General features: G+C 31.7%; 4 protein-coding genes across 7 annotated transcripts in view; 2 read left to right on the forward strand and 2 right to left on the reverse strand.

Annotated features, from left to right (window-relative positions):
- LOC116429004 (transmembrane protein 114) overlaps positions 1–9,431 on the forward strand; it is a 49,411-nt gene extending 39,980 nt beyond the window's left edge. For all 4 annotated transcript variants that reach the window (XM_031981337.2, XM_031981338.2, XM_076373595.1 and 1 more), the window contains 3 exons: positions 1,152–1,229; positions 1,867–2,004; positions 3,264–9,431. In XM_031981337.2, the coding sequence (XP_031837197.1) occupies positions 1,152–1,229; positions 1,867–2,004; positions 3,264–3,514 (467 nt within the window). In that variant the 3' untranslated portion in view covers positions 3,515–9,431. The remainder of the gene's footprint in view (positions 1–1,151; positions 1,230–1,866; positions 2,005–3,263) is intronic.
- A 1,421-nt stretch (positions 9,432–10,852) lies between these two features.
- On the reverse strand, positions 10,853–15,915 carry LOC116429031 (solute carrier family 12 member 9). Its single transcript, XM_031981403.2, has 9 exons — positions 15,648–15,915; positions 15,432–15,566; positions 14,787–15,124; positions 14,463–14,676; positions 14,098–14,367; positions 13,781–13,988; positions 12,903–13,691; positions 12,367–12,798; positions 10,853–12,290 (listed from the first exon to the last, which is right to left on the reverse strand). The coding sequence occupies exons 1-9, from the start codon at positions 15,913–15,915 to the stop codon at positions 12,092–12,094; spliced, it is 2,853 nt and encodes a 950-aa protein (XP_031837263.1). The 3' UTR covers positions 10,853–12,091.
- A 797-nt stretch (positions 15,916–16,712) lies between these two features.
- LOC116429039 (enoyl-[acyl-carrier-protein] reductase, mitochondrial) lies at positions 16,713–18,739 on the forward strand. Its single transcript, XM_031981425.2, has 5 exons — positions 16,713–16,906; positions 17,012–17,248; positions 17,322–17,543; positions 17,602–17,832; positions 17,925–18,739. The coding sequence occupies exons 1-5, from the start codon at positions 16,715–16,717 to the stop codon at positions 18,153–18,155; spliced, it is 1,113 nt and encodes a 370-aa protein (XP_031837285.1). The 5' UTR covers positions 16,713–16,714; the 3' UTR covers positions 18,156–18,739.
- On the reverse strand, positions 18,477–20,030 carry OSCP1 (Organic solute carrier partner 1). The gene is made up of 4 exons (XM_031981426.2): positions 19,689–20,030; positions 19,274–19,593; positions 18,921–19,198; positions 18,477–18,852 (listed from the first exon to the last, which is right to left on the reverse strand). Exons 1-4 carry the CDS (start codon positions 19,798–19,800, stop codon positions 18,477–18,479), a joined length of 1,086 nt encoding a protein of 361 aa, XP_031837286.1. The 5' UTR covers positions 19,801–20,030.
- Between the last annotated feature and the right edge of the window lie 407 nt (positions 20,031–20,437).

The raw sequence follows: 20,437 nt of genomic DNA on the forward strand, positions 1-20,437 counted from the left end.
TTTTTCTTTCTTGTTGAAGATCTTTGTGCAACAACGTCGACGTTATTTCCAACTGGTCTCTACCTTACCTTGCATGCTTTCTGATACTGCCTGAAGCAGCTTGTACAACGATTTAAGTTTTTGCCAATTTCGTAACGTAATACGCCTTATTGTTCTTTGTATCCACCTCTTTTCCAGAGCAAATAGTTGAATGCAATTTGTGGAGAATGAAATTGCGCGTGGGTAAATTTTAATTTATGTTTCAGTGGGTGTTATTTTATCGTAGAGTGAAGTAACGTTTATAATAATAAAATAATATTACATAATGATTAATTAATAATTCAGTAATAAAAGTGTTTCATTGCAAATCAATTAGAAATAACTTCCACTGAAAAGTGAATATTAAATGTAAGATAATATTACTTTGTGGAAATGAATATTTAAGGAAACATCCTCATAGTGTGTCTATATCATTACTCCAGTTATTTTCAAACTTATTAAATTCTGACATAAATATTTTCGAATGCATTGAATATCTTTTCATATAATAGTAAACTAACAAGTCAACTTTCAAATTGACCGAAAATGGCCCCATATTCATTACACGAATTTCCAATAAGTCACAATTAAATTTTCAAAATGTTTGTACTTGGTGAACTTATATAATTATAACATATTAAAAGTTACATATGTTAAACATTATTTATTATATAATTATATTATAATAATATAATTGTACAACCGATTTTATTTAACTCACTACCTAACAATTACCAAAAATCGCACAACACGTGTAACTTTGGTAGAAGGAAAAACATAAAGGTTCATGCATAACTAAGAAACTGTTCCCACGATAAGGTGAATTCCGCCTGAAGAAAATTCAATCACGGTGAAACGGTTATTAGCCAGGATATAAATACCGATCAGACTGTTATTTCCGCTGAAACTGCTTTTAAAACGCTCCGCTTAACGGCGCAAACGAGGCGACCCGGGCAGGGGAGGATAACCTGGATAAGAAAATGGTAAATGAAGGCCGCGAGGGAAATGGATGCGGTGATCACTGTAAACCGGGGATTTAACCTTCGCTGATTCGGAAATCACACTCGCGCGTCACGGGGAAATGGGATTGATCGATCGGACGTTGCTAAATTCCTCGCTATCTTGCCTTCCAGGAGAGTGCAAGAATCAGGACATGTTCCCGACTGACATGCAGATCAAGATGGATCCTGGATTGAACAGAACTGTTGTCAGTGAGTGACGAAATAGTAATGATAGAAATATACGTTAACAATTGTATTTTAACCCCTTGCTTTATAATATCGTATAGGACCCGTGGTGATATGAAACTTTGATAAATACAAATGTCATTCAGCTCTTTGAAGCCTCGATTAAATATTATTTGTCATCAATCGTTATGCTTTAAAATAAACAGACATAGAATTCTTTTTCTGTCAGTTATTAATCATAAGGTAGTTTTAACGAGTGCAGTTATCGAAGTAATCTTAAAGCAAAGGGTTAATAAAGTGGATATTATTAGACCTAGTTTTAATTGAAAAATCAAAATGTATGTTTCAGTTTCTTTAAAATATTCTGTGATTTTTAATTAAGATTTACACGATCTTATTTTATTCTATTCGTGTGTTGATCCTTTCTTATTAATGATGGTACTTTCTATATAACTATAAGTTCTGTATAATTTTCTATATAATTATAGAACTGTATTTTCTATAAAACTGTAAATATAATAAGTGCTTGTTCTATTTTTAATTGAACAATAATTAAAGCTTGTCTTGCAATCAAGAGGCTATTAGAAATCGCATGTAAGAATGGCAACACGAAAGGAATCACTTATCAGATAGATTACTATAACACATTCGTTACTTTCAGATTACTCGAGAACTCAAGTGTCATTCGCATTGATCAGCTTGTTCGTGATGATAATGGGCTTCAGTTTCTCGATCTACACCTTCCGCAATCCACGATACATGTTCAAGCGACTGGCTGGTGGGATACATTTCATTAGTGGTAATTAATTGCCTTCTGATCAAATTACACAAAATAACGAAGACATTCAAGTTCAGCGTGCCGAATGAGCATGCGAACCGACTATATCGCATTTCTAAAAAGCTGCATAATCTGTTCGTGACTGGCTTGTTATTAATATGGTTTAATATGTGATCTTAATAGTATTTCTTACGCTGAATTTGAATATACAATCCATGTTTTTCTGTCACCCACAGTTCTTAAGAAAATTTATTTTGAAAAAAAACTCAATTTTTCAATTTTAAACATTTGTCATGTCTTAATTGTGAAAATTGTTGAAACTTTTCTTACACAGTATTATTCTGTGAACCTCTTTGAACATAATGATGTAAATTTGAATAATATTACAATCATTTAAACATGTTTAAACAACGCTGAAAGGCAAAATGGCACCTGAAACCTGTCGATTTTTGTGAATATTTTTCAATTTATCTTAAGAAATAAGCGACTAGGAGAAAATCTAATTTCAATTGAGGGTGAAAAATAGATGTGCGGAACAATGCCAACGCGTGTCTCTCCCGATGCGCAGCGTAGCCACGGCTAGCCAGTTTATTCATGTAAATGTAACACCTAAGAATTGAGAAGTAAAGAACTACGTAAAAATAGTAATATAAAATTAAAAGTAGAGCGCTCAAGAACTAAGGATTAAAACTGAATAAAAGTAGTAGTATAAAGCTAATGTAGCAGTTAACATGTTGAACGCCGCACGATTTCATAGAGTAAAATACACAAAATGAAAGAAATACAATATTAAATTATTCGATTGAATTGCGTTACTATTATCGCACATTCATGTAGCTGAACATCACCGCATTAGGTAGCATTATTTATAATATAGAAATATTTCTAAATAATCGTCGTTTAATCGAGTGAATTACAGTAATTCGATTTGCTGGGGGTCACCGATGGCCCCCATGGTATATAACGTGTTCAGAACTAAAGAACTAAAGAACTAAAGAACTAAAGAACTAAAGAACTAAAGAACTAAAGAACTAAAGAACTAAAGAACTAAAGAACTAAAGAACTAAAGAACTAAAGAACTAAAGAACTAAAGAACTAAAGAACTAAAGAACTAAAGAACTAAAGAACTAAAGAACTAAAGAACTAAAGAACTAAAGAACTAAAGAACTAAAGAACTAAAGAACTAAAGAATGTAGATTTAAGTAGCATCAATTCTATACCATATTATTACCATGAAACTAATCTATTCGTGACTAACGAAAGCTCAAACCGTGTTTCAGCCGCATGCAACATGGTAGTGATACAAGTGCTCCTATCTTCGATCGAATTCGAGAGCAAATACGTGAATGCGACGTTCCCAAAGGGCGCGATCATGAGGTACGATTACTCCCTAATCCTGGCTTGGATCGTATTCCTCTGCAACTTGCTGGCAGGATGCGCTTTCATGCTGTTCTCGAGGAAGAGGAAGCGGGACAAAGCACCGACAGAGGAGATCGCAATGGCTGACGAGCCAACCATCATCGGTCGTTGATTCGTGTCTCCATTTTTATCATTTCCGCCGAACAGAGACTCTCGTATGTGCCAGACAGAAAGGGAAAAAAGAAAATATTGTGATCCAGGTGGCACAACGGTCAGAAGAAAAGACATGTACTTACTCGCGTATTGTACGTGAAAAGACAATCCGTTCAAAGACCCTGGCCCCGAGCAGGAAATCGATCGTCTACTTCGGATCTATCGTGAATCATGTTGGCTGATTGCTCGCGCACGTTTCGCGCGTCTTGTGATCATTAGATAAGAAACTTGGGACAAGAATGTCAGCGCACTGGCTCCATTTTGATTATTCGCTGATTTTCAAACAAAATTTGTTATTCATTGATTTTATTCAATTCATTATTCATTTTTTTTTTTAAAGGTATTTATTATTCTTTCTTGTGTAGTTCTATAAATTCTTTTCTAATTGGAGATCTTTAATCGATGAATTATACTTTTCACTTTGCACCTCTTTAAAAGTGCAATCTTCTTTTCTCTTTTCTTTCTATCTTCCTAGATCGCAGTGCATTATGGACTTTTAGTAATCACCTAAATTTATATTCAAACAAGTTTCATTAAACGAGAGACTTTAAAAGACATCTTCATTATGTTTCAATTTTCATCGTGTTTATGGCGCTGCGTGTCAGCTGCTCGCGGTCGACGACTCCATAATCATTTCAAGCACCTGAATCGATAGTTTTACGTAATACTTTATCATTATATTTTTTCTGTAATTCGGCAATTATTAAACGACAATTATGGTAATGCTGCTTAGAGATCTTTTTACATTAGTTTGAACTTCATTCTACTTCAAATAGAATTGAGCAGTATTTTTAAAGAGTGTCAAATTATTTCATCTAAATTTCATTTAAATATTGTTCTTCATTAATATAGTTTAACGATGTTACAGACATAAAAGTATAATTATTCATAACAGGATTTTTTCACCCGAGCTCTTCATGTAATTAATGAAATGGAGAACGTGAGTGCACTGAGATTCTCCATCCCCCCTCCACCTCCCCCAAGTGGTTCAACTGTCTCTTACAATATCGTAGCGTCGTATTTCTCTAAACTAATTGATAATCACATACTGTCCAATCGATTCGCTACGAATCATCAAAAATGAAGGAAATACTTAAAAATCCCCCGACTAAGAAGAAATTCTATTTTTCTACATCAGATTGTCGAAATTTAAGATACTATCGATCGGGACCATTCAATATCAATCAAAAGATTTCGGTTATTTTTCTCTGTCGACGCATCTGTGACTGTTCCCTTTCGGAATAAACTTCTAAAGAGAATATTTGCTTGAATCTAGCCTCACACTGAACAAAACTACGTCCATTTAAAAAAAATGGCAACTTCGAACTTATACAGAATTAAATAAAAAGATAATGAATACATTGTATACATTTTTAAGTGACGAGTAACTCAGTATAAATAATTGTTCCTGTTCTTGTAGTATCATCTATTATCACAATTGTTACAATAATTATTAGGTCTACAGGAAAGTTCGATCATTCTACAGAAACGGCACAAATTACTTTCACGTTGGTAAAAAGGTCATTAGCGATGGAAATAATATTATTCGGTAAATATTAAGAAATGAATTGAAAATGTATTTTCTTTTCATTGAAAATCGGACAGAATTTTCCGGTAGATCTAATATTATCATGATTAATGTTGCTTGTATAAGTCAGAATGCGTTAAAGGCAGGTATACCGAATCTAATCCCCAACAAACGTTCCGTTCCGGGTCAAGCAGGGTGCAACTGCGTGTGAAAGTTAAAAATAACTCGAGAACACTCCATGGGAATGTATAACTAAAATACAGTAGTTCAACTCCTACGCTAAATAAGTTTATTAGGAATTAACTGCTGTGTTGTACGAGAATCACTTATGTAATCGCGACTCGATTGAATCAACGGTTCGTAAATAGGCTGCAGATGTTTATGCACTTATAACCAGCATAACAATTAGACCTCAGTACAGTAAGAAACTCGACATAGTTAAATGAAATTTTTATTTCATTTGAATCTTAACACTACAACTACCGAGCCTGTAATACAATTAATCCCTTGACGAGTGTAGACATAGAATTAGCATAAGAAATTGTTCTTTTTCTAATCGATTATTAACGATGAAATAACTGTACTGATCATAATTAAGATATAAATCATAGGGCAAGAGGTTAATGTGTAGTCCACATAAGAATTAATCGTTATAAATCATAGTCAATTATAAAAATTATAATAATAGGTTTCTTTCGGTTCCTTCGTATTCTCGATGTAGCATTCAAGTGAAACTGTTCGTCTCTAAAATCACTTGAGATATTTAACACTTTAGAAATACCAATAATCGTTGGATGAAACAGTTGGCACCCGCCATTTTGTCGGGCGCGGTAGTTCCAGTGTTAAGAATATATAAATTTATTTAATCTCTAATTGCTACGAATTTCTATGGAAAAATGAATCGTTTATAATTACATAAACATACGCAGTCTAATTGCCATATCTTAAAGGTCTTGAAATACGTAGAATCTTCCTCTAGTATTTGATACCGACGCCATTTTCTACGACGCGATATAGATTTTAAGAAAATTACCGAATAATTAATATTCCTGTCCTTCGTATAATGTCCCGAGTTGGGGAACAATTTCGGCGGTACAAGATGCAGCCGGAATCTCGTTGCTCGAATTACGAACACAGCACGCAACCTCGAAACTTCGGTAATTTGCACTTTTGGGGGAGCGGGACGGTTTCATCCCAATGATTTCAAAGGGAAATGTACTTTCACGAGAATACATTGCCACGTTTCTCAAGGAAGATAATTATCATAGAACTAGATTTGATACCGAGACAGTGAATATTTTTATCCCGATAAAATCTGCGAACACAGTTTCTTGATGAAGTGCATTTAATTTTGAATGATCGGATCTAGAGAAACGTCCATTGAATTCGTTTCATTCGTGCGATTCGTGAAATTTCGTTTCAACGATGAAACTGATTTCATACGAAGAAGTAGACCATTTATTTAACACCTTCGCTAACAGCGTCGCGTATTCGCGACGAACAATGTTTCACGTTTCGTGCAAAGAAGGGTAAATTACAATTTACCTGTGTTTTCATTCGTAAGTATCGTAACGCATGATATTAGGCCGTGTAATATGAAATGTCGGATTTTTCTTACTCGTAAATGATTGTACTCCTGTTGTTATTCCTTTGTTTTTCATAGAAGATTATCAGGGTAACTTTTAGCAAAAAATATTTTCCGAATTGTACATAATAACTGTTTCTTGTAAAAAAAACTTGTTCAAACTTGGAAATACCACTGCGAAAACTGCTCGAAATACAAACATAGCATTTGAGAACAATACTATGAATAAAAGAACACTGCAGAATGGATTTACAAAATTTTCAATGATATTTCTTTGCGAAATGAGCCGCATGGTGAACTTGAAACAATTTATAACAATGTCTTAATTCATTAATTCTAAACATTCAGAATTTTTCAAAAGAGGAATATATTCATCGAAAACACGCTTGCAGAAGCATATCGAATCGAATAGAGCATACTTTCGTTTAAACGTCGTTTAGAACATCAAATAAGATTTCTTTTTTCCCGCAAAACTCGACATTTTATATTACACTACTGATAGAATGTGCAAGAAATCGAGGAGATTCTGTTTCTAATTATTATTTGTATTTTGCAAAGACGATACGTTTAATTTAATAAAACACTGTAACCTCGAAGACTGTTATTGAAAGAAATGCTGATAGCGAATGAGTTAAACGAAGAAATTCTGTTCAAGGGAAGCAGCTTTGAGACCTTAACAGGATCGAAGCAACTACCGATTGTACTTGAAAGTTTAGTTAATCCTGACACCATGATCGTCTATAGTACAATGCCCATACGGTTAAGACAGTTATTATTTGCTCTTGGAGGAGAGTCAATAAAATCGAAGTATTTCGCACCGAGCTATCAAGATGTCTTGATATAATCTATATTTACGATTCTAGTCAGACTCATATCTACACGTGACCGGAGGGAATTTATTCCTCCCGTAAGGGAAGCCTGCGAAACATCGTTCTCCGAAGAAGATATTTTGTAATGAAACTTTAACACGATTATACAGTATGTTTAACATCCACGTTTTTGAGTCTAGCGAGATTTGTAGTGATCGATACTGTAATGTCTACACGGTGAAATGATCTGTGCTCGCCATTTCACTGGAAACAAACTATTTCGTGACGATATGTTTGAGCATTGTAAATCATCGTCAGACTACAGATGTTTGCACCGATTCATATTTTGATAGATTCATTCGCGAAAACTGATATACAGTAGAACCCGCTATGACGCGATTAAAATGTTCAGGGTTTCACGTTTACAAATTTCGTGTGAAATTCTCATTTTGGACACTGGTCCAACTTATATTCAACTGTGGAATTTAGTTTGAAAAATCTCTCGTTCTGCGCGTGATAAAATCAAAAAGTATATATAATATAATATATTTTAATGAAAAACCAAAGCAAAACAAAGGAGAATTACATGTTTACCTATAGAAATAGAGAAGCAATTTATCGTTGAAGCAATTAGTATCATTTCAAGCTTTAAGACGCGTATACTCGTCAAACGCAGTTAATTGGTCAGATTGGTCCTCTGCTTGTATCAGTTTCTTATGGAGAATCTCACTTTCATAGTTATCTTTCGACGATTAATTAATGACGTCATAGGGGGTTCTACTATATTAAGACTCGTTCAATCCAACGAAGTCTATATTTTCTGGTTCTTTACACATCAGATTCACTGTATTCGTATAATAAATACGTATGAACATCTGGAGTTTGGTTTACTACTAATTACAATTGCGATTCTAGTCAATCGAGTTACTGAGTTCTTGGGAATGAGGGTGGTGCCAATTTTCTCGCGTCCCAGGAAAATGCTTAGGAAACGCAGGAATTCGTGGATAACTGATCTTCTCAGTTCATTCTCTGCGTGTCACTCTAATTCCCACGATCATATTTGTATGATACCTACGCCATTGAACAGATTTTGGCTCCTGCAAAAGAGAAACTTAGCTGTGTCGCATAATCCGAAACGCACGAACTGTTGGCAAAATATTCTTACGTGCAGAGGTTCTCTTCGAAAGAGAATCGAGAAGCGTAAGAAACGTCTGTAAATAATATTATCTATGTACAAATTTATTATCTGAAGGGATTTTGATTAACTGTCGTTCAGAAAGCAAATTTTCCTATGGAGGGACGATTTCGCTTACACACAAGCAGATGTACTTACTTACACGTAATATTACGGTTTAAAGGGATGAACGGCACATTACTGCCGCCATGGTTATTTACATTTACATGCGATTCATTGAACACATTATGTTTATGTAAGTTTCAAGTTTGATGTTCTTTGAATTAACAATATTGATGATGAACGTTTGCTAATTGCAGAAGTGTATTTCTCCACTTTCTAAATTCCGTGAAATCCGGAAACAAGTAAATGTAATTTGCTCGGTTGTATATTTATTCTTAATATACGCATGAAGAGAAAAATCTTTTTAGTCTAATAAAGTAATAATAGAATCAATTTATTTTCATGTCACTTCTTGCTCCTTGCGAAGAATTTTGATGAAATATTTAAAATGTGTTTAATTAATTTCAATAATCGTTGATAATGTAATTATTTTACGTTACACTATGCTGATTATCAGACGTTCATATGAGAATGAATTATGCTAAAGTCTGTCTGGTTGAATGTTCCTTCGCTTTTTGCTTATGAAATATAAGCGGCTGCCCACACGTCCCGATAAAAGACATATATAGTTTATATATGCGTACGTGAACATGAAAATGATTATAATTATTGTTTTCCACAATCGAAATAAAGCACATTCACGTCTGCTAAATGGAATTACATATGTTTATTTTCATGAATCCAATAACTGTTCGTTGATCATACTTTGGTGCTAACAATTCTCTATTTTGTAATTACCCATGGATCTCGTTAGAATAGAGAAGTAAAATTAAATCGTGGAATCTCGAAACTCATGTAGGAACGGTAAACATTTTTAATAACACATTTTGTGCATAATTTTTTTCATTTAATTTAACAAAGAATGTTTTAGATAGATTATAAAAGTAATAGCTCATTTTTCAATTCATAATTGAGATCCTTCCCGATAATCTGAATAGCTACCGCAACTGGTAAATTATTTTTTGACACTTTGGAATGCCTTTTCAATTTTTCAGTGTCGATACTGTATTGATGGCAATCGCTAATACCCCGGTACATAATTAATACATATTTACTTAGTCTATAAGTTTTCATGATAGATGTATATGTAGATTCCATGTCGCAAATATTGAAAATTTAAAGATTTAACTGTTAGGGAAAAACTACTTCTTTGACATCAAATATTCTACATTCAGTTATATAATAATAATTAATAATGGACTACGTATTAATAATTTCAAATCACAAAACATTTCATTTTCAATCCTTTGTAACGTTAACATTTATATTTATCAAACTAAATATTGAAACGACTATTTATTAACGACCAAAATATAAACCAAACTTTTCTCATAATAATATTACCATTATACTGATAAATTAACATCAGTAGTACGAACTCGTATCTGCGGAAAGCCGGTTGGAAGCAGTTAGAGGCGACATGTAAGCGGCTCTAGAGGGAAAAATCGAGCGTTTTTCCTATCTCTGCAATGAATAGGACAAGGACAAAACGACTGTGCGACAAGGACAGAGAGAAAATTCTTGCCGCCACCTACTTTGAGAAAGCATCTCATCAATCCCTGGTACCTACGCGCGAAGCATGATGGCAAAGGAGATATCCGACAAGGATAGGTGCATAGATAGAAAAAGGACAGAAACAGCGGCAAAGGCGCCACCTGTTATAAAAGCATCTAAACTGTTAGCCAATTACTACCTTTGCATCTTGGGTTGGCGCCACCACTGCTATCTCTGTCCTTCTCCTACCTGTGTACCTATCCTTGTCGGATATCTCCTTTGCCATCATGCTTCGCGCGTAGGTACCAGGGATTAATGAGATGCTTTTTCAAAGTAGGTGGCGGAGAATTCTCTCTCTGTTTCTGTCGCACAGTCGTTTTGTCCTTGTCTTACTCATTGTAAAGATAGGAAAAACGCTCGATTGTTCCCTCTAGAGCCGCTTACATGTCGCCCCTAACTGCTTGCAACCGGCTTTACGCAGATACGAGTTCGTACTACTGGTGTTAATTTATCAGTATACTGGTAATATTATTATGAGAAAAGTTTGGTTTATATTTTGGTCGTGAATAAATAGTCAATATTCATTTATTAGTTTCAATATTTATTTTGTTAAGTATAATATAAATGTATAAATATTATAAAAAGTTATACGATAAGATATGAACATACAGAGGTAAGGGAAAGCCAGACGCATGATAAAGATGGAATTTAAAAAATCGACACGAAATTCATTAATTATTCGCTTTCTGTGAACGTGTAATTGATAGTGGCGATCTCGGAATGTAAAGTGAACCCTCAGCAACTTTCACAATGTACTTTTAACCGTACTTCGTTTCTTAGTAATCTTTTATTCATAATTTAAGGGTTTAACTCAACTCATTGTCCGTACATAATTTATAAACAAAAAAGCTCGTGAACTTTGGTGGATACTCTACCAAAGTACTGTAATTGAGAAAGGTTCCTTTGAATCGAATAAATAAAAATTAAATAAATCAAATTGAAAATAGGAGAAAAAATCAAACAGACAATTTAGAAATGGTAACACTTTTATTTTTAAATAAATCATTAAGGGTTGAAATAATACATAAAAATTACGTTATGGTATTTAAACATTAATTTAGTATATCAGTTATTTATAATAAATATAGGTTTAAATTTTACTAATTCTTGCATCTGTGTAATACCTATAATGGAGAAATGTAAGACAGAAAAATCTAAACCAGAAAACATGTCTGTTTAAAATTTATAAAGAGGAACATGTACTACATTACTATTTCATTCTGTAATCATAATATTTTTTCCGTCAAGTACAGGCTTTAAATGATACAAATCTTTTAGTTTTACATCTCTTTTTATTGTTCCTATCAAGTTACGTCTATTTTCATCTTAAGTGCAATGTAAAAAAGGCACATAGAAATAGTTTCATATATGAAATGTGTTAAAAATAAAGCTTATATATTTCTCGATAAAGATATTTTACATGTTTAAAAAATATTCACTTCTGGAAAGTCTCTTATAGAGTAATGTCATTATCACAGTGATAAACTATTTTTAATATAAGATTAAGGTTCTCCCATCGTGATAAGAAACCGATATTAATAGCAAACCGATTAATCATGAAAGTTTAAAATTATGATGATATGATATGGTAAATTAAATATGTTGAATTCTTCTAATATTTTAAAAACCAATACTGACTTCTTTAAATATATTCGGAACGTTAAAATTATACTTCAATGTTGGATAATTAATTTACCTGTAAATAAATACCTTCTTTCGTAAAATTGATATAGTAGGAACTTACGTTCCTATATGTACATTTGTTATAGTGTCGTTGACGTGACGGCACTGACGCCATGAACTAATATTATAGGTGGTAAATCTGCAGTCAATTCCGTTAACAATTGAAGATATTGACGATACATAGTTTCTTCGTCCCAAGTATTTGACGCTGGTGGAGCAGGCAAATACATGAATGTCGTTACAGTTTGTGAAGAATACTGTCTGATTAGTTGATTGACACTAGAAAAATATAATTATTAAATGTTATTCAAGATGTTTCAAAAAAATGTATATTGATATTAGTAACAGTGTGTACCTCAAAATATAAGAACGTGAAACATTGCTTAAAATGTTGTCACTGTTTTCGATACTTGATTCAAATTGAGGTTCCACTCTTGATTCAATGAGAGATCTGCCCTTTAACCCGCGTACTTGTGATCCCCAATTAGGAATTTTTTTAATGGATGCAGATATTCTTAACATGTTCAATAGTTTTCTAATGCGATGTTCATTAGAAATTCTTGGATATTCGCTAATTGAATTTTGCGGATCTGAAATACTTAAATTCGCATCGCTATCTGAAATTTCGCAATGGAAAACTCTCAGATGTAAATTTTTCCATACAGGTACCATATTGATAATGCATGCAAGTTGAAGCATGAACAATGATGTTGTATCAAATGGATCTTGGTCTGTTGGCTGGAAGAAATTTACGGGCCATATGTCGATATATTTTAAGTTAGAATTCCTGAAAAAGAAATTATTTAGAATTAATATAATTTAATATTTTCAATAATATTACAAAATTAAATGAAAATTATATCATTGAAAAGAAATTAGTTACATATTTACTTTGTTATTTGCGATTTGTTTAATATGTGGAAGTTTCTGCAGAGGCATAAATTTTTTTTCATTTTTAGAACATCTGAACACATTCCAACATATTGTATTGCATCTAAATTTTTCTCTACATTTGACTGTCTAAGAGGGAAAACAGTGCTATTTGGAACTGTTGAAACATTCTCAAACATGTCCGTTGCATACTGAGAGTTCTTAAAGAAATCCGTTTGTGTTTCTTCGTCGTAGAAACCAAGAACAATTGTATTTGGTTTCATTGCTCCCATTCCAGATATCCTTATTAAATGATGCAATCCTTCGCGTACAGTTTTTGTTACTGTCAATTCAACGAATGCTTTTACTTTCATATGATCAACTAAACTTAACCAATGTGGATATTCTTCAATGGTAGGATCAATATTCTGACCCAAAAATTCTCCAACTTTTACATGGCCAATTACATAAAGTCCTCCTTTTTTCAAATCATTTACAAAATCTATAAGTGGACATGCTGATCGTGGTGAAGCAACCATTAAGAGCATTTGTGGTCGCCAAAATTTCACATGATCTTTACGTGAATCAAGCATTAATAAATATTTTCTAACTTGATGGAATATTAATGCTTGTGATATGCTTCCCCATGGTGCATTTTTACTCGGAGAAAATAAATGCAATACGATGATCAATATTAAACATAATATTATACTACTAGAAGCGTAAATACTATTTATAACAAACATCATTATTAATGTTCCAAGAAGTCCAATTGTTGCTGTGTGCCATGTAAAATAATTAAACGTTGGTCTATAGAGAAACATAAAAAGGTCCAAAATGTATTATATAAACGGTTGATATTACTATTTAATAGAATACAAAAACAAATTAAACGGTACCTAAAGTTTGGAGCACTTGCAAGCTCAAGTCCGAGGCAAGCTAAATTGGTAGCCAAATAACTTAATAAAAATAATACCGAATTAATCTGAGCTATCGTGTTCAAAGAACCGACAAGTAAAATTATTTGAACTAAAGTCCATGATGTTAAAACTGCAGCAATTGGATTTCCTTTCCACGTTCCTTGCGTCACGAAATTTAATCCAGATCCTACAATTACCAGAAATACAGAACTTGTAGTAAAATTTAATTGAAGTACTTTACTTGAAGTAAAATTAGTACAAGAAATTTTTTGTACGAAATTCAGACTTCAACTTACCAAATACATTATCTTTTGCTAATGCTTCTAATACTCTACTCGATCCTATTAAATTACTCAGTCCAGCACTAAATGTAGCTGTTACTATGCCAACTGCTACGAATGGTGGCCAAATATTAATTGGCATCATGTATATAAAATTATTTTGCAACAGAAATCGACTTGTACTTGCTGCTGTAAGAATAGATAAAAGAATGTAACATATGAATGTAAACAATACTGCTGACAAAGTTCCATGTGGAATGTTTCTGCCTGGATTCTTCAGTTCACCTATACATGATTATAAAATATTATTTGTAAATTGTATAAAAAGTTATATATAATTACATGTAAATATTAAGTAAATCAATGATTTTGAAAATTACCACTCATATTAGCTCCAGCCATTATACCAGTTACTCCACTAAATAATACACCAAATACGCTTGCGAAACTAGTTATTGCTCCATTACTTGAATAATCATGACTATAATTTGAGTAAAGATTACTTATAAGAGTAGACGATAATAACCCTGTATAAGTACCATTGACATGTTCAGTTGCATTTTGAACAAGTGTATTTGCATCTGGAATTGGTATCTGTAATAAAAAGAATAGTACAAATGAATACTTAACTGTTATTAATAATTATGTATAAGTAAAATGCAGCAAATCATTATAATGAACTTTTTTATATAATATATTATTACCTCCATAGCTCCTTGTGCTAAAAAGCTTATAAAAACACTTGACAGACAAACACAAACGACAGCTAAAATAGCTACACTGGTTTTTGCAAACATTGTTGCTCCTATTAGACATACTAATAAATTGGCAGTGTTTAATACGGAACAATATAAAAACCGCCACCATCTACCATCTGGAATAAGAGCACTCTTGCCAGATAAATAACCAGATGGCCCAAAGTTTTCTATCAATCCTTCAGCACAACCAGAGATACAAAGTGCACTCGATACAATGTTAGCCATGAAAAATAATGTACCAATAGAACCACCAAATTCTGGTCCAAGAGTTCGACTAATCATAACTGCATGATATTTAATAAGGAAAATACCAACTCTAGTTTTATGAAATCTTAATATAAACATCATTTGAAATTTTTAAAGAATAGATAATACAATATTGACAATAAAAATTGTCACTGTAAATAATGATTATTTTGAATCTTATAAAGTATGTAATTAAATGAATATTCGATATAAGAGTACATTGGCGTTTGATAACTTATCTTTGAACAACATGTGACCTCGTTATTATATATAATGGCTTACTAATTGCTAAAGATAAAAATAATATTTAGCAATAAAAATGAAATAATCATCCATAAAAGATACAATATGCTCCTCCTCCCTCGACTGCTCCATTTGTTGAAATTGCGCATACAGATGCTACAGTGAATAGTAAAATTCCATATGCGATTACGAATTGCGTCAAAGTTACAAGTAATCCTGCATTGCCCACAATATACCCTTAAATATAAAATTTATATTTTATAATATGGAAACGATGTAAAAATAATAGCATGTCTAATTATAGAATATAAAAAATACCCATTCGTATGAAAATTAAGGCACTAAACATGGATAATGTAACAGGACTAAATACACCAGCAAAAGTTCCCAAGGTACGACCATTGTCTGCACCCAAACTACCAAATTCAACATATCCATCTCCTTCAGAATGTTGAGCTCTTCTAATTCTAAAGAAATTACTCAGTCTATAAAGAACACTTCTTCCATGGATTAATGGAGCTTTTTCACTCCCAATCTTAATGTGTGAAGATTCATTATTTGTTGAACCTATTTCTGATGCTATCATTTTTTTTCCTAAAAATACATATAAATTTTTATCAAATGTATAATATTAGTATGTAAGTAATGACGAATAACATGAAACTACGTCATTCACTTTCAATCACAGAAATGTATTCTGACAATGTATAGAATTGCAAAAACAATTATCGAGTGGTAACAATTAAGATATAACAAATATCTTTATACGAGCTATACGAACTACATAATATTACATTCATTTACATACGTGTGCCTTTATTTACATAACACAATATCAAACTATCGTTACACGTAATTAAATCACAAACATGATGTCACCCATTGAAACGTCAAACAACGACTGACTGTACTTAAACGTAACCATTCGAGGTTATTAAACTCACGTCAAAAAATATTAAGGGTAACTCCTAATTATTGGAGAATATTTTCTTAACATGACTCTAATAAATGTTTATACATGATAATATATATTAATATGTATATTCATAATAAGGCGTATTGTTCTTTATAAAAAATTTAAATAATATAAAAATTCATAATTTATAAATCACATAAAGCACATTGGGCAATATTGTCAATTAAATTTTCTTTGAATCATATTTTCTCAGAAACGCAATATACCCCATAATACATTGGACTGAATTAAAATCGGATCTAAAATACATCGCATTTACAAAGTTACATTTCATGTAACATTGATAATTTATAAATAATTTTTATATTCATCGGATCTGTTACACTAAAAAAATTATTACTTAAACGCATCATAGATTGCTTGTCGCTTAGCAATTAGCATCAAATTGTGATAGAACATATATAACAAAATGGTTATGTATATAAGAAAGTTAGCTTTACCGTTATCACGATTGAATAGAATAGATTTTACATTAATTCGCCAAATGAGCACTGATCTACAATTAGATTCTGTAAAATCTTTGTCCTACAAAGAATATGGAGAACCTGCAAACGTTTTACATATTACAACACAGACTATTTCTCAGCCAGGAAATAATCAGGTAACTCGTGTTTTAATAAAAATAGAAAACTACCAGTAAAATTGTTAAGTAAGAATTTTTTTAATTAATTTAATTATTGATTACAAAAAATCGTTCTTTATGAAGGTTTCTGTAAAATGGTTATTAGCACCTGTTAATCCAGCGGACATAAATACAATACAAGGTAAATATCCAAGTAAACCACCTTTACCAGCTATTCCAGGAAATGAAGGAGTTGGTGAAGTAATAGCTGTTGGACCCAATGTAAAAAATTTAAATGTTGGAGACAGAATTGTTCCAAATGGTGTAAATTTAGGAACATGGAGAACGCATGCAAATTATAGTTCAGAAGAAGTTATGAAGGTGCGAAAAAGGTTCACACATAAAGTTTTAATAGATCATTATATTAATATTGTAATTTGTATCAAAATTTTAGATTCCTAAAGATGTTGGACCCATAGAAGCTAGTATGTTAAATGTAAATCCATGCACTGCTTATAGAATGTTAAAAGACTTTGTATCATTAAAACCTGGCGATACTGTGATTCAAAATGGTGGAAACTCTGCAGTAGGACAACTGGTTATACAATTATGTAAAATATGGAATTATAAATCTGTCAGCGTTATCAGAGACAGACCAAATTTACAGGAATTAAAGGTGAAAAAGATTAATGCGTTGTTTAGAAATTTATGTATAAGATTCGAAATTTTGTTAGGATCATTTAACCAGTTTGGGTGCAGATGAAGTTTTAACTGAGAAGGAAATAAGAAGCACTCAAATTTTTAAAAGCCAAAAATTATCACCACCAAAATTAGCTCTTAACTGTATTTGTGGACAAAATGCGTTAGATGTTATGAGACATTTAGCACATGGAGGTATTATGGTAACTTATGGTGGTATGTCCAGGGAACCTTTAACAGTTCCAACTTCTGCACTTATCTTTAAGGTATTCTTGATTTAAATATAATGAAAATTTAAAAGATAATTTATATCATAATTGAACCTGAGTAATTATTAATAATTCTGTAATGCATATAGGACATAACTTTGAAAGGATTTTGGATGACGGCATGGACAAAAGCAAATATAAATTCTAAAGAACGTGTAGACATGTACAGTGAATTAGGAACATTATTCCAAGAGAAAAAATTAAAAGCTCCGCCACATAAGTTAGTACCATTTTGTCAGTTTCAAGAGGCTGTTATAAATGCACTTAATGTCGATGGTAGAACTGGAGTAAAATATATTTTAGATATGACTAAATCTTAAATTAATTCTTTTTTTGAGTAATAGGAATTTTATAATTTCTTAATAAAACAGTTACATTTTATAAATATTTAGAATCTTAAAATATAATACAAATAATATCGATTCGTTTATTATTTTATTAAATTTATCAGCGTTTAATTTTTAATATGAAATTAAAACTATTAAGATAAAGAAGTATTTATTTGTAAAAATTAAAATCACTTTGCTATTACATGAAGAAATATTTATTTATATAAGAAGATTGTTGTATACAATAATAGACAAAATGTGCAAGAAAATTTGGTGTATTTATTGCGTAACTTAAAATTATGTCATATGAAACTATTCTACTTTTTCTAACATATCCAATATCAACATTTGGTTTTCTAAGTCATTAAGTTTATCTTCAGAAAAATCTGCACGTACATTATCAAGTTTTGCTTTATAATCTTCATTGAACACTGTTTTATCATTTTTTTTATTAACTGTATCATTTGTGTTCTCTTCTTTAGAATCAAAACTATCTTTTTCTATATTTGCATTGTCATGATCATTGTTTGAAAATAAATTTAAAGTAAATGGTCTCGTATATGTAGTTTCTTCAGTCCCCAATTGAATAGCCAACATTCCTAGTTCTGCTTTTGCACCACAATTTTTTAAACAGTCTTCATTTTCTGCCTTCTGTATTAACTTTGACGTTTCACAAGACATCGCGTACCTATGTGATATTTATTGAACATATTTCTATTACAGTAACGAGTAAAAGTTTTTTTATTTTTTACTTACATGTTTTTACCTAGTAGAGTACCACGTTCACCATAAAGATTAAAAGAACCATCAGAAGAGGTTTTACGGTGCATGTCACGCAATTTCATGTCAGAAAAATCACTTTTGTTTTCTTCGTATTTTTCGTCATATTCTCGAGACGTTATATTAAAGCTACCATCATCGTTTTGCAATCCAAACCTAAGAAGAATAGACACCCTTACGCAATATAATTCTAATTCTTTTAAACAGTCACATCTAATATTCCAGACTTCGTCACAAGTTAAATCCTCGTATATCTATGTAACGAATAATGAGCTATTTATGAAAATTCAATTTAGGTACATTATCTGATCAAAATATAATATGCTTACATCAATTATCATCTGATGTAGCATTCCAAGGCATCGTTGTGTGGTTGAATTGTTGACCATATCGCGCATCGCATCTGTGTGATTTAATGTTAATAGGATAACTTCTTTAGGGCCAGTAGCTGCAGTTAATTGATATTTAACCATCATGATCATGAGATCAAATAGTTTATCCATGCTATTTGTATCAAGCTTCACAATAGATGATAATACAACACCCTCTAAAGTGGACCTTAGAGCAGGCATCCCACTTAAAGAACCTTCCTCAAATATAGAAGATAGTATTTTAGGATTAAGTAAGGCAGTGGTTACACCTTCAAGTACTAAAAATGAAATAAAAGTTTTATTAAATTGATCTGTGGCATTAAACAAACTTGTAAGAAATGTTGTAGTTATTATAAAAGAATAGTAAACTTGCCTTGTACAGATTTATCAGCACTAATCTTTTGCGCTTTTAATCTTTGTTGTAAAACATATAACATTTCACCACCCATATTTAAATAAAGAATTGGTGTCACGTAGTTCGACATTTTTCTATGAATTTCTTAACGTTTTTACTTTCACCAAAAACGGAAACTTTTGATCGTTGAGTACACGTAATAATGTCTCTATTCATACTGTTGTCTTGACAACAATAGTATACATAAAACTAATTGACGCAGACATTTAGAGACTGCGCGATATTTCACCCTTTGTAGCGGTGAACAACCATTTTTATAATTGTAAATCTTACGTGTAAATAATATTATCAAAAAAAAATTTTCAATATTTTACAATAATCAGTACAATATTATTTTTATAATTAATTTATTTCTCAAAACACATTAATATTTTTAATCGCAGTAAGTTATAATTGTATACATTAACTAGGAAAAACTTCTAACTTATAACAATGAATAATTTAATAGTCTCAACAAATACAATACTTAGCGAATAATGAAATTTGAAATAACAATTTTTAATTTCCTTACCCCGGTCCATAACTTAACAATATAGACATTTGTATATAACTATACAAATTATTATATTTGGAATGAAAGACATTTTCATAATCGCGGCTTTTATTTTATAACTTCATAAAAATATTTTTAAAGAGAAAAAAGAATGGTTGTCTTCTGCACTATCTATTAAACAAATATTGAACAATTAATGATAATAGCTGCTTTT

The sequence above is a fragment of the Nomia melanderi genome, chromosome 14, assembly GCF_051020985.1.
Source record: "Nomia melanderi isolate GNS246 chromosome 14, iyNomMela1, whole genome shotgun sequence".
NCBI classification, from domain to species: domain Eukaryota; kingdom Metazoa; phylum Arthropoda; class Insecta; order Hymenoptera; family Halictidae; genus Nomia; species Nomia melanderi.

Bases quoted from the DNA above. Each gene is read 5' to 3' on its own strand.
- LOC116429031 (XM_031981403.2), bottom strand. From the start codon at position 15,915: ATGATAGCATCAGAAATAGGTTCAACAAATAATGAATCTTCACACATT. The intron at 15,125-15,431 runs GTATCTTTTATG...AATATCATGCAG, and splicing joins CGAGGGAGGAGGAGCATATT to TTATGATTAGTCGAACTCTT. The intron at 12,291-12,366 runs GTACACACTGTT...ATATTTTTCTAG, and splicing joins TCACGTTCTTATATTTTGAG to TGTCAATCAACTAATCAGAC.
- LOC116429039 (XM_031981425.2), top strand. From the start codon at position 16,715: ATGGTTATGTATATAAGAAAGTTAGCTTTACCGTTATCACGATTGAAT. The intron at 16,907-17,011 runs GTAACTCGTGTT...TTCTTTATGAAG, and splicing joins CTCAGCCAGGAAATAATCAG to GTTTCTGTAAAATGGTTATT. The intron at 17,249-17,321 runs GTGCGAAAAAGG...TCAAAATTTTAG, and splicing joins GTTCAGAAGAAGTTATGAAG to ATTCCTAAAGATGTTGGACC.
- OSCP1 (XM_031981426.2), bottom strand. From the start codon at position 19,800: ATGTCGAACTACGTGACACCAATTCTTTATTTAAATATGGGTGGTGAA. The intron at 19,594-19,688 runs GCAAGTTTACTA...TTTCATTTTTAG, and splicing joins TGCTGATAAATCTGTACAAG to TACTTGAAGGTGTAACCACT. The intron at 18,853-18,920 runs GTAAGTAAAAAA...AATATCACATAG, and splicing joins ACTCTACTAGGTAAAAACAT to GTACGCGATGTCTTGTGAAA.